This window comes from Gopherus evgoodei, chromosome 3 (genome assembly GCF_007399415.2).
Source record: "Gopherus evgoodei ecotype Sinaloan lineage chromosome 3, rGopEvg1_v1.p, whole genome shotgun sequence".
NCBI classification, from domain to species: domain Eukaryota; kingdom Metazoa; phylum Chordata; order Testudines; family Testudinidae; genus Gopherus; species Gopherus evgoodei.
The window spans coordinates 123,439,975-123,459,433 of NC_044324.1; the positions used below are offsets into that span (position 1 = coordinate 123,439,975).

The 19,459-nt window shown below is 38.8% G+C and overlaps 1 protein-coding gene across 1 annotated transcript in view; it reads left to right on the plus strand.

The window, feature by feature from the left end:
* The window catches only part of UST (uronyl 2-sulfotransferase), a 303,668-nt gene that overhangs the window by 88,761 nt on the left and 195,448 nt on the right, over positions 1-19,459 (plus strand). The window contains exon 2 of the mRNA XM_030556533.1: positions 17,894-17,937. Coding sequence (XP_030412393.1) covers positions 17,894-17,937 — 44 coding nt within the window. The remainder of the gene's footprint in view (positions 1-17,893; positions 17,938-19,459) is intronic.

Consider the following 19,459-nt stretch of genomic DNA (forward strand, 5'->3'; position numbering starts at 1 on the left):
AAAACCTTCCCTGGGGACCCCAAGACCCAAATCCCTTGAGTCTCACAACAAAGGGGAATAAACCATTTCCCTTCCCCCCTCCAGGTGTTCCCTCCCTATTTCCAGTCCTGGAAACAGAAGTGCTTCCCTCTTCACCCAGAGGGAATGCAAAGTCAGGCTAGTAAATCTAACACACACACATTTCCCCCTGACTTCTTCCTCCCACCAATTCCCTAGTGAGCACAGACTCAATTCCCTGGAGTTCCCCACTAAAGAAAAACTCCAACAGGTCTTAAAAGAAAGCTTTATGTAAAAAGAAAGAAAAAATACAAAAAATGGTCTCTCTGTATTAAGGTGACAAATACAGGGTCATTGGCTTAAAAGAAATATGAATAAACAGCCTTATTCAAAAAGAATACAATTCAAAACATTCCAGCAACTATACCATGTAAATACAAAAGAAAAAAACAATATCCCCTATTGTTTTATGATCTCTGTACTCACAACTTGGAAACAGAAGATTAGAAAGCAGGAAACAGAAATCCTCTCATAGCCGAGAGAGAGACAGGCAGAAGACAAACAACTTAGACACAAACTTCCCTCCACCCAGATTTGAAAAAGTCTTGTTTCCTGATTGGTCCTCTGATCAGGTGTTTCAGGTTACTTCTTTCCAGGTGTAAGAGACATTAACCCTTAGCTATTTGTTTATGACAAGCAGTGATAAGAAAATCAAGAGGTTTGAGTCCCACTCTGTGCCTTAACCACAGATCCACCATCAACAAACAAACGTTTGGTATCCACATAGGGTGATTTGTGGAAGTCTAGGTCTTGCAGAGTTTCTATGGAATGCTACAGTTATGTAAGAGCCTTGCTCAGACTTTGGTGCAAAATCCTGTTTTTGTTCATTCACCACATTGTCCGATTGACAGAACCATATTTGTTTTTTCTTTTAAGTTTCAGTAACTTAAAATGGCAGCATATTTCAAGGTTTTTCTAGAACTGAATGTCATCTCTGTGCACCCCAGGAATTTGGTGAATTATGTAAAATTATACAAAATGGTGAAGAAAAGTGAATAAAAGTAGTGATTTTTGTGTGTGTGAGGTTGTATAAATTTTACAGGGTACTGAGTGCTGTACAAAGTTATCAGAGAGCCTGGTATTTGCCCCAAAGAAGTGACAATATAAGGGTATGATCCTGCAAAAACTCATTACTGGTGTAGCTTTTACTACATCAATTACTTAATGAGTTGGAGCCCGAGTGGTAAGTGTTTGCAGGGTTCCAATTCAGCAATAAGTCAGTTCATAGTGTCTCAGACTATGGTTCAAATTCTGAACTGAGCACATCACATGGAGAGACTGGCAGCACTGTTTTTATAATTTTAAGGAAGGCTCTGAAAGAAGAAAGGAAAGTTCCCTGACATTTGAGGAGGAGTCAGTTCTAAGTGCATGGATAACCACTGAAGAATGCCCATTTCCATCAGTCACAGCATTTTACTGTTTCTCAGTTTGCTCTGAATGGAAAATTTCACCCTTGTGAATTTATCCATGTACTGTATGACTGTATATGCTATACCTAAAAATACAATACAGCTTGATATGGAAAGTGTGAGGAAGCCAGTAAAGGCATTTAAAAAAGGTTTGAATGCAATTACAGTGAGAAGCAATGGAGAATATTTACATGGCTGTGTTTTGTGTGGACTGCAGGGAACTGAGAGTTCAGGACTCTAAAGAGTAAGAAATAGTAGTAGTGAAGGTAGGCTTGTATTAAAAAGGAAGGGATGAATTTTGGAGACAATGGAGTGACAAATCCAGCAATAAGATGAGGTGACCATTACCTTTTGAAAGGGAAAGAAAGAGAAGAGTTACAATTTTCTGTTTTCCACAAATCCTTGGTCTAGTTTGCCTAAACAGTAAACACAAGGGTCATTTTTAAATTAAACTTTTTATTTGCTTGAAGTTTTTAAATACACTTTGAAATGTGGCCTTTAGAGTAGTCCTTTTCCCCATTGCAATCAATGGGAGTCCGTTTCAGCTACACACGGTTGAGCAAACGCAAGAGCAAAACAAAAGCACAATAAAACTTCCATGCAGGCAGATCAGAGGTCAGAGCAATGTGCAGCCATAGAAGATTCAAATGTCAATGTAATTTGTAATACCTATTTCCATCTATACAACCTTCGATTTATAACAGTGGTCTATATTTTCAAAAGTGATTAGTAATGTTAGGTGCCTCAGTTTTTGGTTACTCACTTGACACATCTTAAAGGGCCTGATTTCCAGAAAGTTCTGAGTGTCTGCGTGCTGAAAATCAGGCCCCTTTAATGGGTACATATAATTACCACTAGTCATTCTTAAAAACTTAGGCCCATATCTGTTTCCTTTTAACCAGGTAGAGAAAAGATTTGATATGAAAGGGATGAGACTTGATATAGTTCCTATGCTACTGCAGCTTAGCTACGTGTATCTTCTGAGTAAAGGTTGCCAATCACGCTAAATGGGACTCAGTTGTGAGTAAAGGGTTTTATGATCTGTTACCTTCTAGAGACTAAATTACTTAACTACAGAATTATTGTATTTATAGAATTCTGGCAGGATGGAACAAAGGTCTCAATTCAAAAGGGGAAATGCGAAAAGATTCATTCAGTTCTCACTCATTACATTTTTAGTAGCCTTTTAGAACATTTTGACTTATGAAAATATGTACAGTACATAGGACTTGCCTTTTGGGCTGTAAATTGTATGCAAGTTAATGTTTAAACTGCTAACATGTAGAAAAACGTGTCTCAGTCAGCTTCAGAAGAGTGGAGAAAATATATAAAAAAGAGAACCATTTTCCAGGGATTGATAGGAATATTTTTGTAAACTTACTAATTCTTTAAAGTCTGTTTGTTTGTTTCCGGCTTCTCACTTTCTGGGCCATAAAAGTCCGGGAACAGTGTGTTGTGCATTGCTTTATAGTGAACAGTTTGTTGCTTTGTTAGTGAGCAGTGGATATGCATATCATAAACCTAGTCCCAGATTTGGACCTTAGCGTCCAAAATATGGGGGTTAGCATGAAAACCTCCAAGCTTAGTTACCAGCTTGGACCTGGTAAAGCTGCCACCACCCAAAAATTTAGTGTGTTTTGGGGCACTCTGTTCCCCCCAAAAACCTTCCCTGGGGACCCCAAGACCCAAATCCCTTGAGTCTCACAACAAAGGGAAATAAACCTTTTCCCTTCCCCCCTCCAGGTTTTCCTGAAGAGATACACAGAAGCAAACTCCGTGAATCTAAACAGAGGGAGTCCACCCTCTCTATTTCCAGTCCTGGAAACACAAGCACTTCCCTCTTCACCCAGAGGGAATGTAAAGTCAGGCTAGTAAATCTAACACACACAGATTTCCCCCGACTTCTTCCTCCCACCAATTCCCTGGTGAGCTGCCGACTCAATTCACTGGAGTTCCCCACTAAAGAAAAACTCCAACAGGTTTTAAAAGAAAGCTTTATATAAAAAGAAAGAAAAATACATAAAAAATGGTCTCTCTGTATTAAGGTGACAAATACAGGGTCATTTGCTTAAAAGAATATTGAATAAACAGCCTTATTCAAAAAGAATACAATTCAAAGCACTCCAGCAACTATAGACATGTAAATACAAAAGAAAAAAACAATAACCCTTATGGTTTTTATGAACTCTGTACTCACAACTTGGAAACAGAAGATTAGAAAGCAGGAAACAGAAATCCTCTCATAGCTGAGAGAGCATACAGGCAGAAGACCAAGAACAAAGAGGACTCTCACACAAACTTCCCTCCACCCAGAGTTGAAAAAATCCTGTTTCCTGATTGGTCATCTGGTCAGGTGCTTCAGATACTTCTTTCCATGTGAAAGAGACGTTAACCCTTAGCTATCTGTTTATGACAATGCACTTACTTAAAGCATAGTCTGGACTACTTCTGAAGGGTGTCTTACCTATTCCTCCTTACCAACATGGATGACACCCTATGACATGCAGCCTTGAGATTGGGCAGAAGAGTAAGGGAACATGGTGACATCCCAGAACAAGGGTTGAAGAAGTTGTACTCCTTTCTGTTACTTGAATGTGAATTTCAACATGCTGAACATTCTTTTTCCTTGCTTTAACCAAGACAAATTGAAATGTTGAAATAAAATATCCTTGGTGAAATGCTTTTGCAGTGATATTGTGCTAATATAAGCATCTCTTTATTTTTGCAAAAAGAGCTGCCTATCTCTCATTTCTTGGTAAAGGTTTACTAGACAAATATTGTATGAAGATTTTCTGGCACTGAAGCTTCATTACTTTTACAAAATGTGCTGTAGAACATTTAAGTGTAATTGACTGCTGAAGTAATGAACACCATGCACTTGGGAAGCAATATCCTTGCTTTAATTTTCTTTTGCTAAATCACTAAACTTAATCACTTGTAACAGTTCCCCCAGCCATTAGTGCAAAGGAACAAGGTTGCGACTGTAATTTATACATTCAAAAGACTTCAGTTCTTCTGTTAATGCAGTGGTAGTGAGAAGTTGAACCCATGGCCCTGTAACAGTGTGGTGGCAGTCTATGTAGACAGGCATGTCTTGTATATTTTAAGAGGTTTCCTATAAGAGGCATGGTCTGTGGCAGAGTTGGTGAGTAGCAGTTAGAGGTCTACTAAACTACCGTGTTATGGTGATGACATACTGATGTGGTTCTGCAAGCTAAATAAAATTCAGGAAAGAGACATAAAAAGAAATAAAGAGCATGCCTAAGTAATTATTGCCAGCTGTGAATGTTTGCATTGCAGAGCTTAAGTGTGGTCAAAATACCCAAAGACCTCCCTAAATAAACAAAGAGCAAAGCATCAGTGAGTCAAAATGCATATAGTGCCTTTTTAATATTTTGATCAAATTGCATTTCTCACTAATAGGAACTAGTTTACAGCAACAGGAAGAAAGCAGATATTTACAGAAAAGGTGTTGGGCAATAGAGAAATAACATCCTTGTGAATGGTTCTAATTATCATTATAAGCAGACTGCAAATACAGCAACGTAATCCTCTCATCAATTATTTTTAAATACTTAAAACGGGCCCTAATTACCGCTCCCACCCAAGTAGCTGTTGACCTTTGCTGTAGGAATGGGTTATGGTATTTTTAATTTAATCCCTTTAAGAGACTGAAACAAACAGTATATTTTTAAAGGAGTGATATGTTAATGAAGATTTATATCTGCAGGGATTAATCACCATTCTATTTTGAAACCAAATGTGGACCCTTTAACCTCTGCATTTTCAACTTTCCTAAACTGTGATTTTGAAAGTTGAATGCATATGAAGTAGTTTAATGACCGAGTGTCAAATCCTTGGGCTTGAGTGGCTGGGCTGTGAACTGGGGCTCTCTACCAGGGCTGGCGAGGTTAAGAAATTCCTGCTTCCTGAGGCCCTGGACTGGCAGCAAAGCTACTGTATGGCTGCATCTGTAGCTTGAGGACTATGGCAGTCCCCTGACTGTTGTACTTCCCTCCTGGAGTGAGAATGGTGACTCCTACCTGCTTGTGAATCCACTGAACTCATCACCAAATTCTGTAGACTTGGGGCCAAGATCCTTGGTCTCATGGAGCAGAACTGCATCCCCAGCTTCCTCAGGGTTCTGCCTGGCAGGGGAGGAGGTGAAAGGGTTTGGTCCTAACGAATGGAAAAAATGTCATTATGCACTGATGTTGCTGTTTTCCAACCCCCCACCCCTGCCCATGGATGTGAGTGAAATTCAGAGTTTGACGATTAATTATCTGTTTCATCCATTTAACACAGATGATTCTCTCTGTCTTTGAGATCTAACCCTGCTTTGTAACTAGCAATATGTGTGGTGGATGTAGACCTCAGTGCTACAAGATGGGATTGGATTTTGAAGCATTACAGTTTTTTCTATGTACACTTCATTGAATCACTTTTTATTGGGTATCTTTTCCAGGACACCACTAACCTGAATCTTCGGATATGTACTTAGTTGGATGATAAAATCTGTGTGTGTGTGTGTGTGTATGCGTGTGCGCGCGCGCGCGCAGGGGTGGCCAACCCAAGCCTGAGAAGGAGCCAGTTGGCATCTGTAGCTCCAGCCCTGGAGTCGGTGCCTATACAAGGAGCCGCATATTAACTTCTGAAGACCCACATGTGGCTCTGGAGCCATAGGTTGGCCACCTCTGCTTTATTGTATAAACTTGTTTACATGTTTTTGGGGGTAGGAGAATGGATTTATTTGTGAACCTTTTTAACATTTTTAATTTGTGTTATGCTGTTACAGGACTATCTAAGGCCACATCTACACTACAGCATAAAATCGAAATTATTAAAACCGGTTTTATAAAACTGGTTTTATAAAATCGATTTTACGCGTCCACACTAGGGCACATTAATTCAGTGGTGTGCGTCCATGGTCCTAGGCTACCATCAATGTCCGGAGCGGTGCACTCTGGGTAGCTCAGTAAAAGAATGAGACCAATAACTTCGATTTCCGTCCACACTAACCCTAAATCGATATAGTAATATTGATTTTAGGGTTACTCCTCTCGTTGGGGAGGAGTACAGAAATCGATTTTAAGAGCCCTTAAAATCGATTTAAAGTGCCTTGTAGTGTGGACGGGTACAGCGTTAAATCGATTTAACGCTGTTTAAATCGATTTAACGCTGTAGTGTGGACCAGGCCTAAGTGAGAAGTAAGAGACCCCTTTCAGAATCATTCAGAGCACTGTGTAACTGTTGCTTTTTTAAAATTCATGTATCTTCTGCTAACTGTAACAGGCTACACCATGGACTGGAGTTCTTCAGTGAAGGCATTGGAAGGGGGAAAAGGGAATGACAGCAAACGGTTAACTTGCCTTTTTACAGCCTGCATGATTTCAATAGTCACAGGAAATAAAAGGTTAAATGAGGGCCAATAATGTATACTTACTTGTTTAAACTTGGTATATCATTTGAAGAAAGTCGTAAGTAGGTATCCTTAAATATAAAGGACTTAGTCATTAAAATCCATCAGTTTATCAGAGAACACGTAAGAGTGAAAATGTCTTTTGAACTGAATCCAGTAAATGGATAGTGTGAAAATTGAGTGATATTGGCCAAATCATTTATTATAATGGAAATATCAACATTAAATCATATTCAAGTATAGAAAACCATCTGAAGTTTTGTTATTTGTATAATAGAATAATGACATTGTAATAGTTTGCTAATTCTTCAGGACTGAAAAAAAAGCTGGCTAGATATATGTTCCTCCTTTGCCCTTTTTCTGTGGTGTTTTGTGCTATTCGCCACCTTGTTATAGAAAGTGACAAGAAATACTATGATCATGGTTTGTTTAAGTTTTAGGGAAAGGATAAATTGATAGTGATTGGAATAATTTGTAGCTACTTTGATCTAGCAGATTAATTCCAATCCTTTTTATGCTCAAAGAGGAAAGCAGTACAAAGAGACGTTTGCCTTCCACATAGCCTTGCTTTTCAAGGGCAGTAGTAAGCTGGGGAGGTCTTATGACCTTTAAAGAGAGACTTCCACAGTATAAAACAAATAAGGAGAAACAGAATGTGTAAAAAAATGTATTACTTGAGCAATACGTCTGTTTCCTTTATTACTAAGTAAATGCTTTCTCCCAGCTTCTCCTTGATCCTTCAGTGAATTCATAATCCTGTGCTTGTGGTATTGCTCAGTTGCCACAATAATGGTTGTAATGTCACACATTCAGCAGGACTTTGCTGCAGATTCAAGAGAAGTGGGAAAGGAGAACTAATAACTGATATCAAGATGGCTGAGTTATTTAGTGCCTATTTTGCTTCAGTCTTCAGTAAAAATGATAATGGTGACCAAATACTCAACACAATTAATATTAGCAATAAGAAGGAAGGAATGCAAGCAAAATTAGGGAAAGAATAGATTAGAGAATATTTAGATAAATTAGGTATACTCAATTCAGCAGGGGCTGACAAAATTCATCCTGGGGTCCCCTAACGAATTATCTGAGGTAATCTTGGAACCCGTTTGCATTTATCTTCAAGAACTCATGGTGGAGGACGAGTGAGATCACAGAATGAAGAAAAGCAAACATAGTATAGTATATATCTTTAAGATGGGCAACAAACAAGGACCCAGGGAATTACAGACCACTCAGCTTTGTTTACTAATTTGTTAGTAAATTATCAATTTGTAAGCATTTAGAAGATAATAGGGTTTTAAGGAATGTCAAGATCAAATTGTGCCAAATCAACCTACTTTCCTTATTTCATAGAGTTACTAGCCTAGTGGATGGAGAGAAAGTGGTAGACATGGTATCTCTTGATTTTAGTAAGGCTTTTAACGCTGTCCCACATGATATTCCCATAAACGAACTATGGAAATGTGGCCTTGATTATATTACTATCAAGTGGGTGCATAACTGGTTGAAAGACCATACTCAGGGAGTAGATATCAGCTGGAAGGGTGTATCTACTGGGGTCCCACAGAGGTCAGTTCTGGATCTTGTACTATTCAATATTTTCATTAAGGACTTGGATAATGGAGTGGAGAGTATATTCATAAAATGTGTAGATGACACCGGCTGGGAGGGGTTGCAAGCACTTTTGAGGGCAGAATTAGAATTCAAAATAATGTTAACAAATTGGGAGAATTGGTCTGAAATCAGTAAAATGAAATTCAGTAAAGACAAGTAGCAAGTACTACACTTCAGATGGAAAAATCAGATGCACAACTACAAACTGGGGAGTAACTGGCTAGGTGTTAGTGAGAAGGATTTGGGATTTACAGAGGATCACAAATTGAATATGAATCAGCATAGTGGTGCAGTTGAGAAAAAGGCTAATATTCTGGAGTCTGTTAACAGGAGTGTCATATGTAATTGTCTTGTTCTTCGCATTGGTGGGGCTCCAGTTGGAGGATTGTGTCTAATTCTGAGTACCACATTTTAGAAAAGATCATAGAATTGTAGGACTGGAAGTGACCTCGATGCATCATGTAGTCCAGTCCCCTGCATTGAGACAGGTCTAAGTATTATCTAGACCATCCCTGACAGGTGTTTGTCTAACTTTGTTTTTTAAAACCTCCACTGGTGGAGATTGCACAGCCTCCCATGGTAATTTGTTCCAGTGCTTAACTGTTCTTACAGTTGGGAAGTTTTTCCTAATGTCTAACTGAAATCTCCCTTGCTGCAATTTAAATTGAGGTTTTCAAAAGATTACATTGTTTTAATGCTGACATCAAACAAGTCTTCAGAATTGTCCAGATTTTTGTGCACAATATTAGTTTGATTTAAATGGTTTGTTGGCAATTGTACAGAAGTAAAAAGTAATTAAATAAAGGATAAGTACAAAAACAAATATTTACATATCTATGACAACCATTAAAATAACACTAAGGTTAGCTACAGAATAGTGAAATTGCCAACAGCATGAAAGAAAAGTTGTTTCTCTCACAACAGAAGCATTATCCCTCTGCCAACCCTCAGTCCTGATTATCTGTCCCAGAAGGGGGTCTCTGTGTAACTGCAGACCTTTCTCACTTGCATTTAGTTAGCTTTTGAAGTCCATGTGACTGGAAGGCTGTAACCTGTGATTACTTTTGTCCTTACATCAAATGTTCTTTTCCCCAGAGTCACATCTGCTCATTAAATAATAAAACAATTCCTAGAAGTCAATGTGGCTAGCCAAAATTTCTAAATGAGCACAAATATTAGGTGGTAGTTCCTTGCAGTTTTCACTTCTGTTTTTCTATGGCAATACCCCTTTTGCTTCTCTTTTTCAAGGCTCACGTACCTTTAATCATTTTTTCATTAGCATGCAAAGGATGGTAGCTTCTCTGCTGGCAGCCTGACTCAAATTTAAGAAAATGATGTGTGTAAGAAGCACACATTCAGAACATCATTTATTCCAGGTTGTTATAATTAGGGATAGGCAAGCAGGTTTGAGTAAAATAAGAACAGACCATCCAGCAATCTCACACTTTGAATCTGAGCAGAACCATTAGTTATTGCACTGCCAACACTTATTTATACTTAGCCGAGCCAGCTTTGCACACAATTTCTGTAGGCCAATATATTTTTCTTCGTTAAGCAATTTGTCCTAAAATATAATCTAGATTTCATTATGTTTGAGTCAATATGCATCTATATATGATTTTCTGTCTCATCCCAATGCCATGCTTCAGGCAGCCTGTTGCATCTCTAAGGTTTTAATAGATAAGCCATCAATATTTTATTGAGTCATATGAGGATTGTATATGGCATACTTGTCTGTTTTTTTCCTCTCTCTCTTCTTTCTCTGTCTCACTTATGTTCTCTTGAATTTGGCCGGCAAAAATGTTTTTATACATAATGTGGAATTAGAAGATTAGAACTCTGCTGTTTGTGTTACAAAAGCATAGACATTTATCATTGGCTGTAAAGTAGAATCTCTTTTCACATTCAGCAGGATAGGGCTCATGACACACAGTAGAGTAACTATGACTCTATCCTGCAGAGGGCAGTGGTACATATATGCACTATTTAGTTCGTTGACAGCATTAGTGAAAACAACACAACAAAAGCCTTGGACCAGAACTTGAACTATTTTAGCCTTTACTTTTCCTTTTTTGTATACCATGGCATTTCCAGATCCCAAATGAGATTTGAAGAAATGCTGAAATACTGCTAAAACAGCTATGCATGGTCAAACTAATAGAAGTACGGTAAGTAGTACCAGCAATCTTGCAGACAAGCCTATTCCTGTGATATTTTCAGCCTAGTTTTTGTTACAGTTTGTATAATTTGTATAAACTTTGGCTAGATCTCAGAACTTTTGGCTTCTTATCTGAACTGAACCATTCAAAGTGCCGAGGTTCATCCATTAGTAATTATAATTATCCCATTCACTTTTTGAATTGATTCTTTATAAAAACTAATCAATGAAGGCCTTGTCTATAATGGGAATTTACAAAGAGAGACACCTTCCCCAAAAAACTATAGATTGATCCAGTGAACAGTTAAACTCTTAAATTGGAGTCTATTAAGATAATTATAATAGATAATAAAAAGATAATGTTTTGGTTTTATTTTTATGCATAATGAATTTTTTAGTCTAAACATTTTCCTCTTAAATTTGGACTTCTACATTATATGTAAGCTGCGGATATGTAAATCCTTTGTACTTTCTTATTAGATACTAGTCCAGATAGTATTGTGTTTTTTTATACGTGCTGTTGCTGCAGAATGACCAGTGAGAGAGCTTGCCAAATTGATAGTACTGTGCATTTCTGGGAGATTAGTGCTTTATTCCATTTATAGTAAGCCTGAGCTAAATTATTTATAACAGGTTAAATTGAAAGTTCCCAGACTTCATTTTACAAGAAAATGAAATTGCCCAAGTAATCTCTTCCATGTCCCGTCTTTCTTTCCTTTCAGTGTACAATCCTGTATTCATTGGTGTGGAATGAATGATGCCCTATAATGGATTTTTCTTCTTGAGATTGAGAAATTTAAAAAAAAAAGCCGTACAAATAAAATATAGCAAATAGTGTTGTTTTTTTTAAAGGAAAACAAAGAATTAAATTCCACTTCAGGGTGTCAAATACGGAATACCGCTACTGTGCTGGTGTGTGTCACTCCAGTATAAATCTATCACCTCATTAAGATCTTTAATGAAGAGAGCAATAATGGTTATGTAGCTTTTCATACAGGACAGATGCAAGATTGGGGTATAATGTGAGTCTTGTTACAGCACTGACTGGTTACTGGGGCTTTGTCTACACATGCCTTTTTTCTGAGAAAGTTCCCTCTATTCCCACTGGTGCAGCTCTGATCCCCCTCCCACCATCCAAACCCTTTGGTCCCGGCCCCACCCCAGAGCCTGCACCCCCAGACGGAGTCCCAACCCTCTGCCCCAGCCCAGAGTCCCAGCCCTGTACCCTGACCCTCATTTCTGGTCCCACCCTGAAACCCGCACCCCCAGCCAGAGCCCTCATCCCCTCCTGCACCCAAACCCTCAATTTTGTGAGCATTCATGGCCTGCCATACTATTTCCATACCCAGATGTGGTTCTCAGGCCAAAAAATTTGCCCACCCCTGCACTGTAAGGTATGTTTTCCAATCCTTTTATCATTGTTCAGATAAATTGGAGACTCTTGTGGCTCTTATCAGTATCCTTCTAGAAGTGTGGACCCCAGAACTGAACACATTGTTCCAACAGTGGTCACTCTTGTGTCAAATACAGAAGTAAAATACTCTTCCAACTCCCACTTAGTATTCTCCTGTTTTTGTATCCCAGGACCGCATTAACGCTTTTGGCCACAATGTTGCCTTGGGAGTGCACATCCAGATGATTATCCACTCCCCCAAGTCTTTTTGAGAATCACTGCTTACAGGAGAGAATCCCCCCTATCTTGTAAGTGTGGCCTACATCCTTTTTTTTCTAGATGTATACATTTACAGCTGGTTGTATTAAAAATATTGTTTGTTTGTGCCCAGCTTAGCAAGTGATCTAGATTGCTCAGGATCAGTAACCTGTCCTCTTCATTATTTACCACTCCCCAATTTTTGGGTCATCTGCAAATTTTATCAGTGATGATTTTATGTTTTCTTCTGGGTCTTGATTAAAACTGTTAAATAATGTAGGGCCAAGAACTGATCCCAGACACCCAAATACAATTAAAATCCAGTGGAAGTTAGGCTTCTTGGAAAGGAGGGTTGCAGAAAACGTGGCAGCTGAGATATAGAACTTCTGATCCTCACCAAGCAAAATCTTATTCAAGGGAAGCTTTAAGAGCTCTGCGTGGTCCTCTCCTTTCTCCTCCTTCCTAAACCTAATGTTTTCTCCCTGCAGCTCTTAATTCTGTTCTTTCTGCCTGATCTCTAATCTGTTCATGTAGAACTATCCCATTGTAATTACTCCCTGGGTGCAAGCAACTGATCCTCATAATGTGCATATGTATTTCCACCTCACCTCTCCCATATTCCCCAATACCAAAAATGCCTTTCTTTCTGATTTTGTAATTTTTCTTCTCTTATTTAGTTTTGAATTGGCTATAGAAAAAACTGCCTTGATCTGGTTACCAAACCACCTTCTTTGTTTAAATTTGGTCTGCTTGTCCTTGATTGAGAAACTTCCCATGTCTTTGATTCCAAGAAAAAAAAGATTTAACCACCAGGTTCTCACAAAGACCTTGTATATATCTGACTCACTACATGTTAAAGATTACAAATTATCTAAGAAACCAGACCACCGTAAGACATTAATCATCTTTCATTCTATACCTGAATCTTTCTTTTCTTCAAAAAACTAACCCCTGGTCTACACTGGGGGGCAGATCGATCTAAGATGCGCAACTTCAGCTATAAGAATAGTGTAACTGAAGTTGATGTATCTTAGATGGACTTACCTCCCGTCCTTACAGCACGGGGTCGACTCTGCTTCCACCTCTCTCACTGGTAGAGTTCTGGAGTTGACGGGGAGTGCATTTGGGGATTGATTTATCACATCTAGATGAGAAATGATAAATCGATCCCCGATAGATCGATCGGCGGGTAGTGTGGACGTACCCTAAGAATTCAGAATATATATGTTCAGTCCGTGCAAACATGGTATTGAGTATTGATGTAGTTCAAGTGGATATTAGTCTGAAAACTGATTCCTTTTTTAAGTGATCAAAATTTTCATAATATTAAAGGAGGAAGAAGACTGTTATTGGCTTATCTAGGAAACCATGTTTTTTAAGAATAAATATGCTAAAGAACTATCTGATGACATTTTCAGGACAATTAGGATCAACTGCGTCTTTAACTTTTCTTTATTAAAAACATAAAAAAGGCGGGGAGGAATAATTTCAGTTACTACATGAAATGGGTTACTCCAGGGCGATGGACCCAGATTTCAATGCAAACAGATTAATGTACCTTCCATTATCATACCACAGCCACCTCAGAAAGTACTGTCTTTTCTTATTGATATTTACAGTGATGGCATGCTCATTCTCATATGCTAGTACAATGTTCTAAGTGTTCCTGGTGCTATACTGTATAAACACAGAATAATACATTTGTTGTTCTCTGCTCCATGTAAGCATGCTATACAGAGAAACCTATTCTGTCTTATCAACATAGTGACTGTAGTGTTTACGATATAGTGCCCTACTAATGAGCCGTTCACTTTTACGACACGTCTTTCTTTCAGACTAGATGATCATGATAGTCCCTTCTGGCCTGAAAATCTGAGTCTGTGTCTTTCTCTTTCAGCTCTTTTAACTTCTAATAGTAGGAAATGGTTAATAGAATGCCTTTTCTTGATATGTCTTTATTGAAACTTTCACATATATATATTTTGTTAGAGGCCATGTTGAGGTGAAAGTGGAGCCTTTTTCCTACATGCAAGACCTCCATGTGTTTTGTAGATGTCTTCGAGGTTCTATTCCCGGTTTTCCTTCCATGACCTGTTCTGCTGTACTAGAAGACCTTCTTCATTCTTACCAGGTTTTCAACTTGCTATATGAAACTTCCTGCAGATTTATTTCCCAGTATTGCTGTTTCTCAGATTGGCTTTGCATCATATGAATTTAGGGTTTGATCCTGTGATGTGATCAGTGAGAATATTTGCAAAAGGACTTCAACAGGATTGAAGGAAGTGGGGAGCATGCCATAGAGCATCAGTTCTCACAGTGTAGATTGGGCCCCAAACAGGGTTCCGATCTCTTTTTAATGGGGTTGCCAAAGCTGGTATTAGACTTGCTGGGGCCCACGAGGGCCAAAGCCTGAGCCCTGCTGCCTGAGGCCAACTTCAGCGCTGGATGGCGTACCTTGGGTTACAGGCCCTCCTCTGTGGAGCTGAAACCCATGGGCTTTGACTTTGCCTCCTTCTCACAGGGTGGCAGGGCTCAGACTTCAGTCCCTCCACCCAGCGTCATTTAGTAATTTTTTCTTGTCAGAAGGGGAGTCAGGGTGCAATGAAGTTTGAGAACCCCTGCCATAGAGCATGCTCTCTCCTGTCAATATCCTATGTTCTTGGATCTGCTGATTTTGGGGGGGGGGTTGCTTTTTTGTTTTTTTTTTGTTACACTCTGGGTAGCATATTAACCATTTGGCAAAAGCTTTCATCTGTTTAGCAAAAAAACTTGCTACACTGAAAAAATAGGATTCATATTAGTGCACTGATTTGTCATTCCATACATGTTCAAAATAACTCCAACTTACATGCCAAAGGGGCAGAAGAATGAAATGTAGCAGGAAAAGATATCTAACTTCAGGGTGGAATTTAATTTTCCCTGCTGGTGACCCACCCTCTTTGCCCCCTTTTTGGTTTGTGCAAGTTACCCTCATTGGATTCCAAATCAATCCTATTTAAACTTTCACCACTTATATTGGTCTCATCACAAGTTTATATCACCACTTTTCACTGTTGAATTTTGTGCAGAGACTTACGTGGTAAATGAATCTGTTTACATCCACTCAGAATTTGACTTATTACTTTTAAATGTGTGTAGTAGCAACCAAATGAGGCTGCTAAAATTGAAAATTGGTTTAAAAACAGAAATCAAGCAGATAAAATACCTATGCCAAGCCAGATATGAAGATAATTCTAGTTGCTCAAACACTGAAAGATTGGTTTCAAGAAAACAAAGTGAGGAAAATGCAACATACAGAAAAAGGTGGTATAGAAAGGTGAGATGTTGATAATTTGACCATATTCAATTGTAATGTACATTTCAAAAAGATTTTCTCCTTTTAAGGTATTAGCTCATACTTTTGAGTTTAGCCTTTTGTAAGGAACATACTGTAAACTATTGTATGTAGTATGAATGTACTGATCTGCTTAGAAACTTGAGGCAAAGAAAACAGCAGTAATTCAGATCCTTTTTTTCAGCAAAATTAACCATGACCGCTGTTTGCTAAAACTGTAATTAATGTTCTTTTAATTTTGGTAAACTCAAATGCCTAGAATAACTACAGTGGTGTGTATGAGTGTGAATGTGCATAGACAGGCTTAAACATACCTTTTTTTCAATAAGATGTAATATTTTCAAAAAGACCCATTACAAATCATACTTTTTAGTGAGTTGCTACTTTTCAGATATTATGTACAAATTTTAATGTGTTTATTGCAAAATTTTCTGTATTGCCTAATAAAGGTCTGTGCTTAACACAGGACAAGAAAGACAACTTACTCTTATTTTCAAGAAAAATATTAAAAGCCATTTTTGCATTAATAACGTCATTCTCTTGGCTTCATTCATTACGGGGTGGGTTGCTGGATACATTTAGCTACTTCATACAAACTCTTCATTGTTAAGGAAAACTGATGTGTACAGACAGTTGGATCATAGGGAAACATAGCCTATGGCTAGTGCTGGAAAGAATGGCATTAGCATAATGTCTTGGCTTTGACAAACTCTATATAGTAATATTTTTTTTGTCTGAACTGCTGATCTTCCCCATCAAACATGTTTTATCAGAGGCTTTGCCTATAGAAGAACCATTTTATCAAAGGACCATATAGGACTCCTTTCAATTATCTGTGAATTGAATTACTTTTCAGGTAATCAGAATCTTAGGAGTGGAATACAATATTAGATGTGGAGTGAGAGTGGAGCATTCTGAACCAGAAAATAACAATTGGCAATTAATTAGTCCCACAAGGAGAAGGTACTATTATATTAGAATAGTAAGAAGATGAGCTTTTGATTTTGCATTAAGGACATATGAGGGAGACTTGAATTGAAAAATGTCTGTTGTTTAGAGCCAATTCATTGAAATAAAAATGTTGAGGCTTCTGCATCTCTGGACTCTCATGCCAGACCAAGGAAATTGTGAAAAAAAAAATCTTTGGATTTGGAGTAGGTTTTACATGATGTTGAACCTTAGATTATAGTTTTTTTTTGACTCCAGACATTTCATTGCGAGCTGCATGAGGCACTTCTTCCTCCCAAAGACATTGTGTGTTGCCGCTGCAGCACTGAACAATCCAGGGATCCAGAGACTGACTTATCAGTGGATCTCATTTGTAAGGAACTTTTTCTCTCGCGGTACTTGTGTGGACCCCATCATTGTGGTATCTTAGTGCATCATAAACATTAATGAATTTTATCCTCATACCACCTAGTCTATTGGTATAGGGACAAAGGGATTTTCTTATTGTCTTGGGCTTGGAGATGACTCAGATGACAAGATGTTTGAATGCAGCCATCGGTCTGATGGAGACTGCCAGAACTGCTGAGAGCCTTTTGCCCTCTGATGGGTATATTCGGAAAGGTTCTGTTTGATATATAGAAAAAATCCTGACGTTGTGAGTGTTTTATATTGGACTAACCTACAGGAAAGCACTTGAGAATCACAGACTTTTTCTTTGGCCGAAGAAAGGAGAGCAAGTTGGGATGGCAGATATAATAGTGTTGTTTATTCATACTTTCTGAATCTTCTGAGACAGAAAATAAATCACAGGTCAGTGGGAGGGAATCCAGTATAGGAAAATGCAGAAAGTCTAGTCTGGGTATCACACCATGTTCGTCAACTTAATCTGACCAATATCTAGGAGTCAATCCCAGAATGTTATATTTTTGTTTTTAAAATTAAATTGTCTACTGAGATTTGTGAATTATAATTTACAGCTCTGTCCTTATATATGTAGACTGTATTTTTAATAGTGTGAATAATTAAAGGTGTCATCATTGTCCCATTTCAGACATCTGGACCACTTAGTTTTGTACTAAAACGCTAACATTTATGTAACTGGCTGTCAAAAATGTGGATGAGCCGAATCACCCCAGGTTTAAAAAAAAGAAAAATGTAGCGAGAGAGTTTTTGTTTGACTTGGTTCCAGTGGCAAAACAGAAATATTGAGAGAGAGGCTAATTCTCATAAGATAGCACTAAGTTATTTTTGTGGGTTTGAAATTACATTGCATAATTTTTATTTTTGTTTCTTTCCCCCCCAGGAAATTCCACTTACTTGGATGACCATGGACCACCCCCACGCAAGGTGAGCTCCTTCCAACCTTACCAGTTGCTTTCCTATTGTGTATTTGGGGCAAATTGTACTCTGTTCCTCCCTAGTAAATGTGGAGTAACTCCACTGAGTTTTACATTGGTGTAGCTGAAAGCTCAGTTTGGCCCTCTTGCCCCCCTTTTTTTAGAAAGCATTTTCCTCTCTCAGGCTTTTATAGATAGCTTGCACAAAAATACGTTTAACTTGGGTAAAACAGGTTCATTGAAGTCAGTGGGAACGGGATTTCAGACCTGTTCCTTCCTGGTGCCAACATGATGCAGTTTGTCATGTTAATACATACAATAGAATGCTCAGTGGTCCTCTATTCTGGAACAATATTATCACTTGGTCACTTTAGGAAGTGTCATCAATTTATTAGAGTTGTCATTGTTCTTATGAAATATTTGCTCACAAATGCAACAGCCTAACAGGGCTAAGCTATTGTTTCTAACCCTTCACACTAAATCTCTTCCTCTTAGTTTCCTTTTTTAACGGCAAGTATTTCAACAGGTATAGTACTTCTAAAACCTTAAAAAAACAAACGCAGAATACATTAACTCAGTGAAATTGGGGTTTGTGTTTAAAAAACAAAACAAAAAAACAAAACAAAAAAATCTCTGAGAGTAAATATTAAGAATGCAGCACTGGCTTAAGCTGATGACAGTGTACTCTTAAAAGGAAATGTTTATCAAGATAAACATTAATATTTCTTGATTTTTAAATGAGACTAAGTGTCTTCACTGTAAACTTAAGTTGACCTACATTTAGGTTGGCTTACAGCCACTGCATGGTCATATCCATACTGCCGTTCTTCAGTATGCATCCTCACCAGGAGCGCTTCCACTGACTTAAGAGTGACAGGCACATGCAGCCCACCACTGGGATCAGGGCAGCTGCACCAGGCTTCTTAGCTCCCTGCTCCTCACTGGGAGTTGAGCTTGGCTCCGAACACTGCAGCTGACTGGAGTCCAGGCACTGAGTTTCCCCACAGGTGCAGCTATGCTCTCAGTTGGGAACAGGGAGCTGAAAGCCCGGGTGGCTGCCCCGTTCCCAGTGGGGAGTGGAGAAGCCCAGTGCAGCTGTCCCCTCCCTGGTGGGGGGTGCTGAGAAGCCCAGTGCAGATACCCTGTTCCTGGAAGGGAACTGAGAGCCTAGGCAACAGCCCGGTCAGAGTAGGGAGCCAGGATCCTGGAGTGGAGCATGGCTCCCTGTGGGGAACCTGGGTGGCAGCCTGAGCCCGGAGCCTGGTTGGCAGCCTGGCTGAGGAACCAGGAGACAGCTTTCTTTAGAGCTGTGAAATTGACAATGACAGCCAATAGAGCAGTGTCCGCAGGGGCACTGTGTCACCCTAACGACACCAATATAAGCCCTATGCCTCTCGTGGAGGTGGAGTTATAATGTCAGTGTAGTAGGGAACTTATATAGGCAGGAGCAAGGCTGTAGTATGTACGCTAACATAATTAGGTCAAGGTAAGCTGCCTTACGTTGGCCTAACGCATTAGTGTAGACCAGGCCT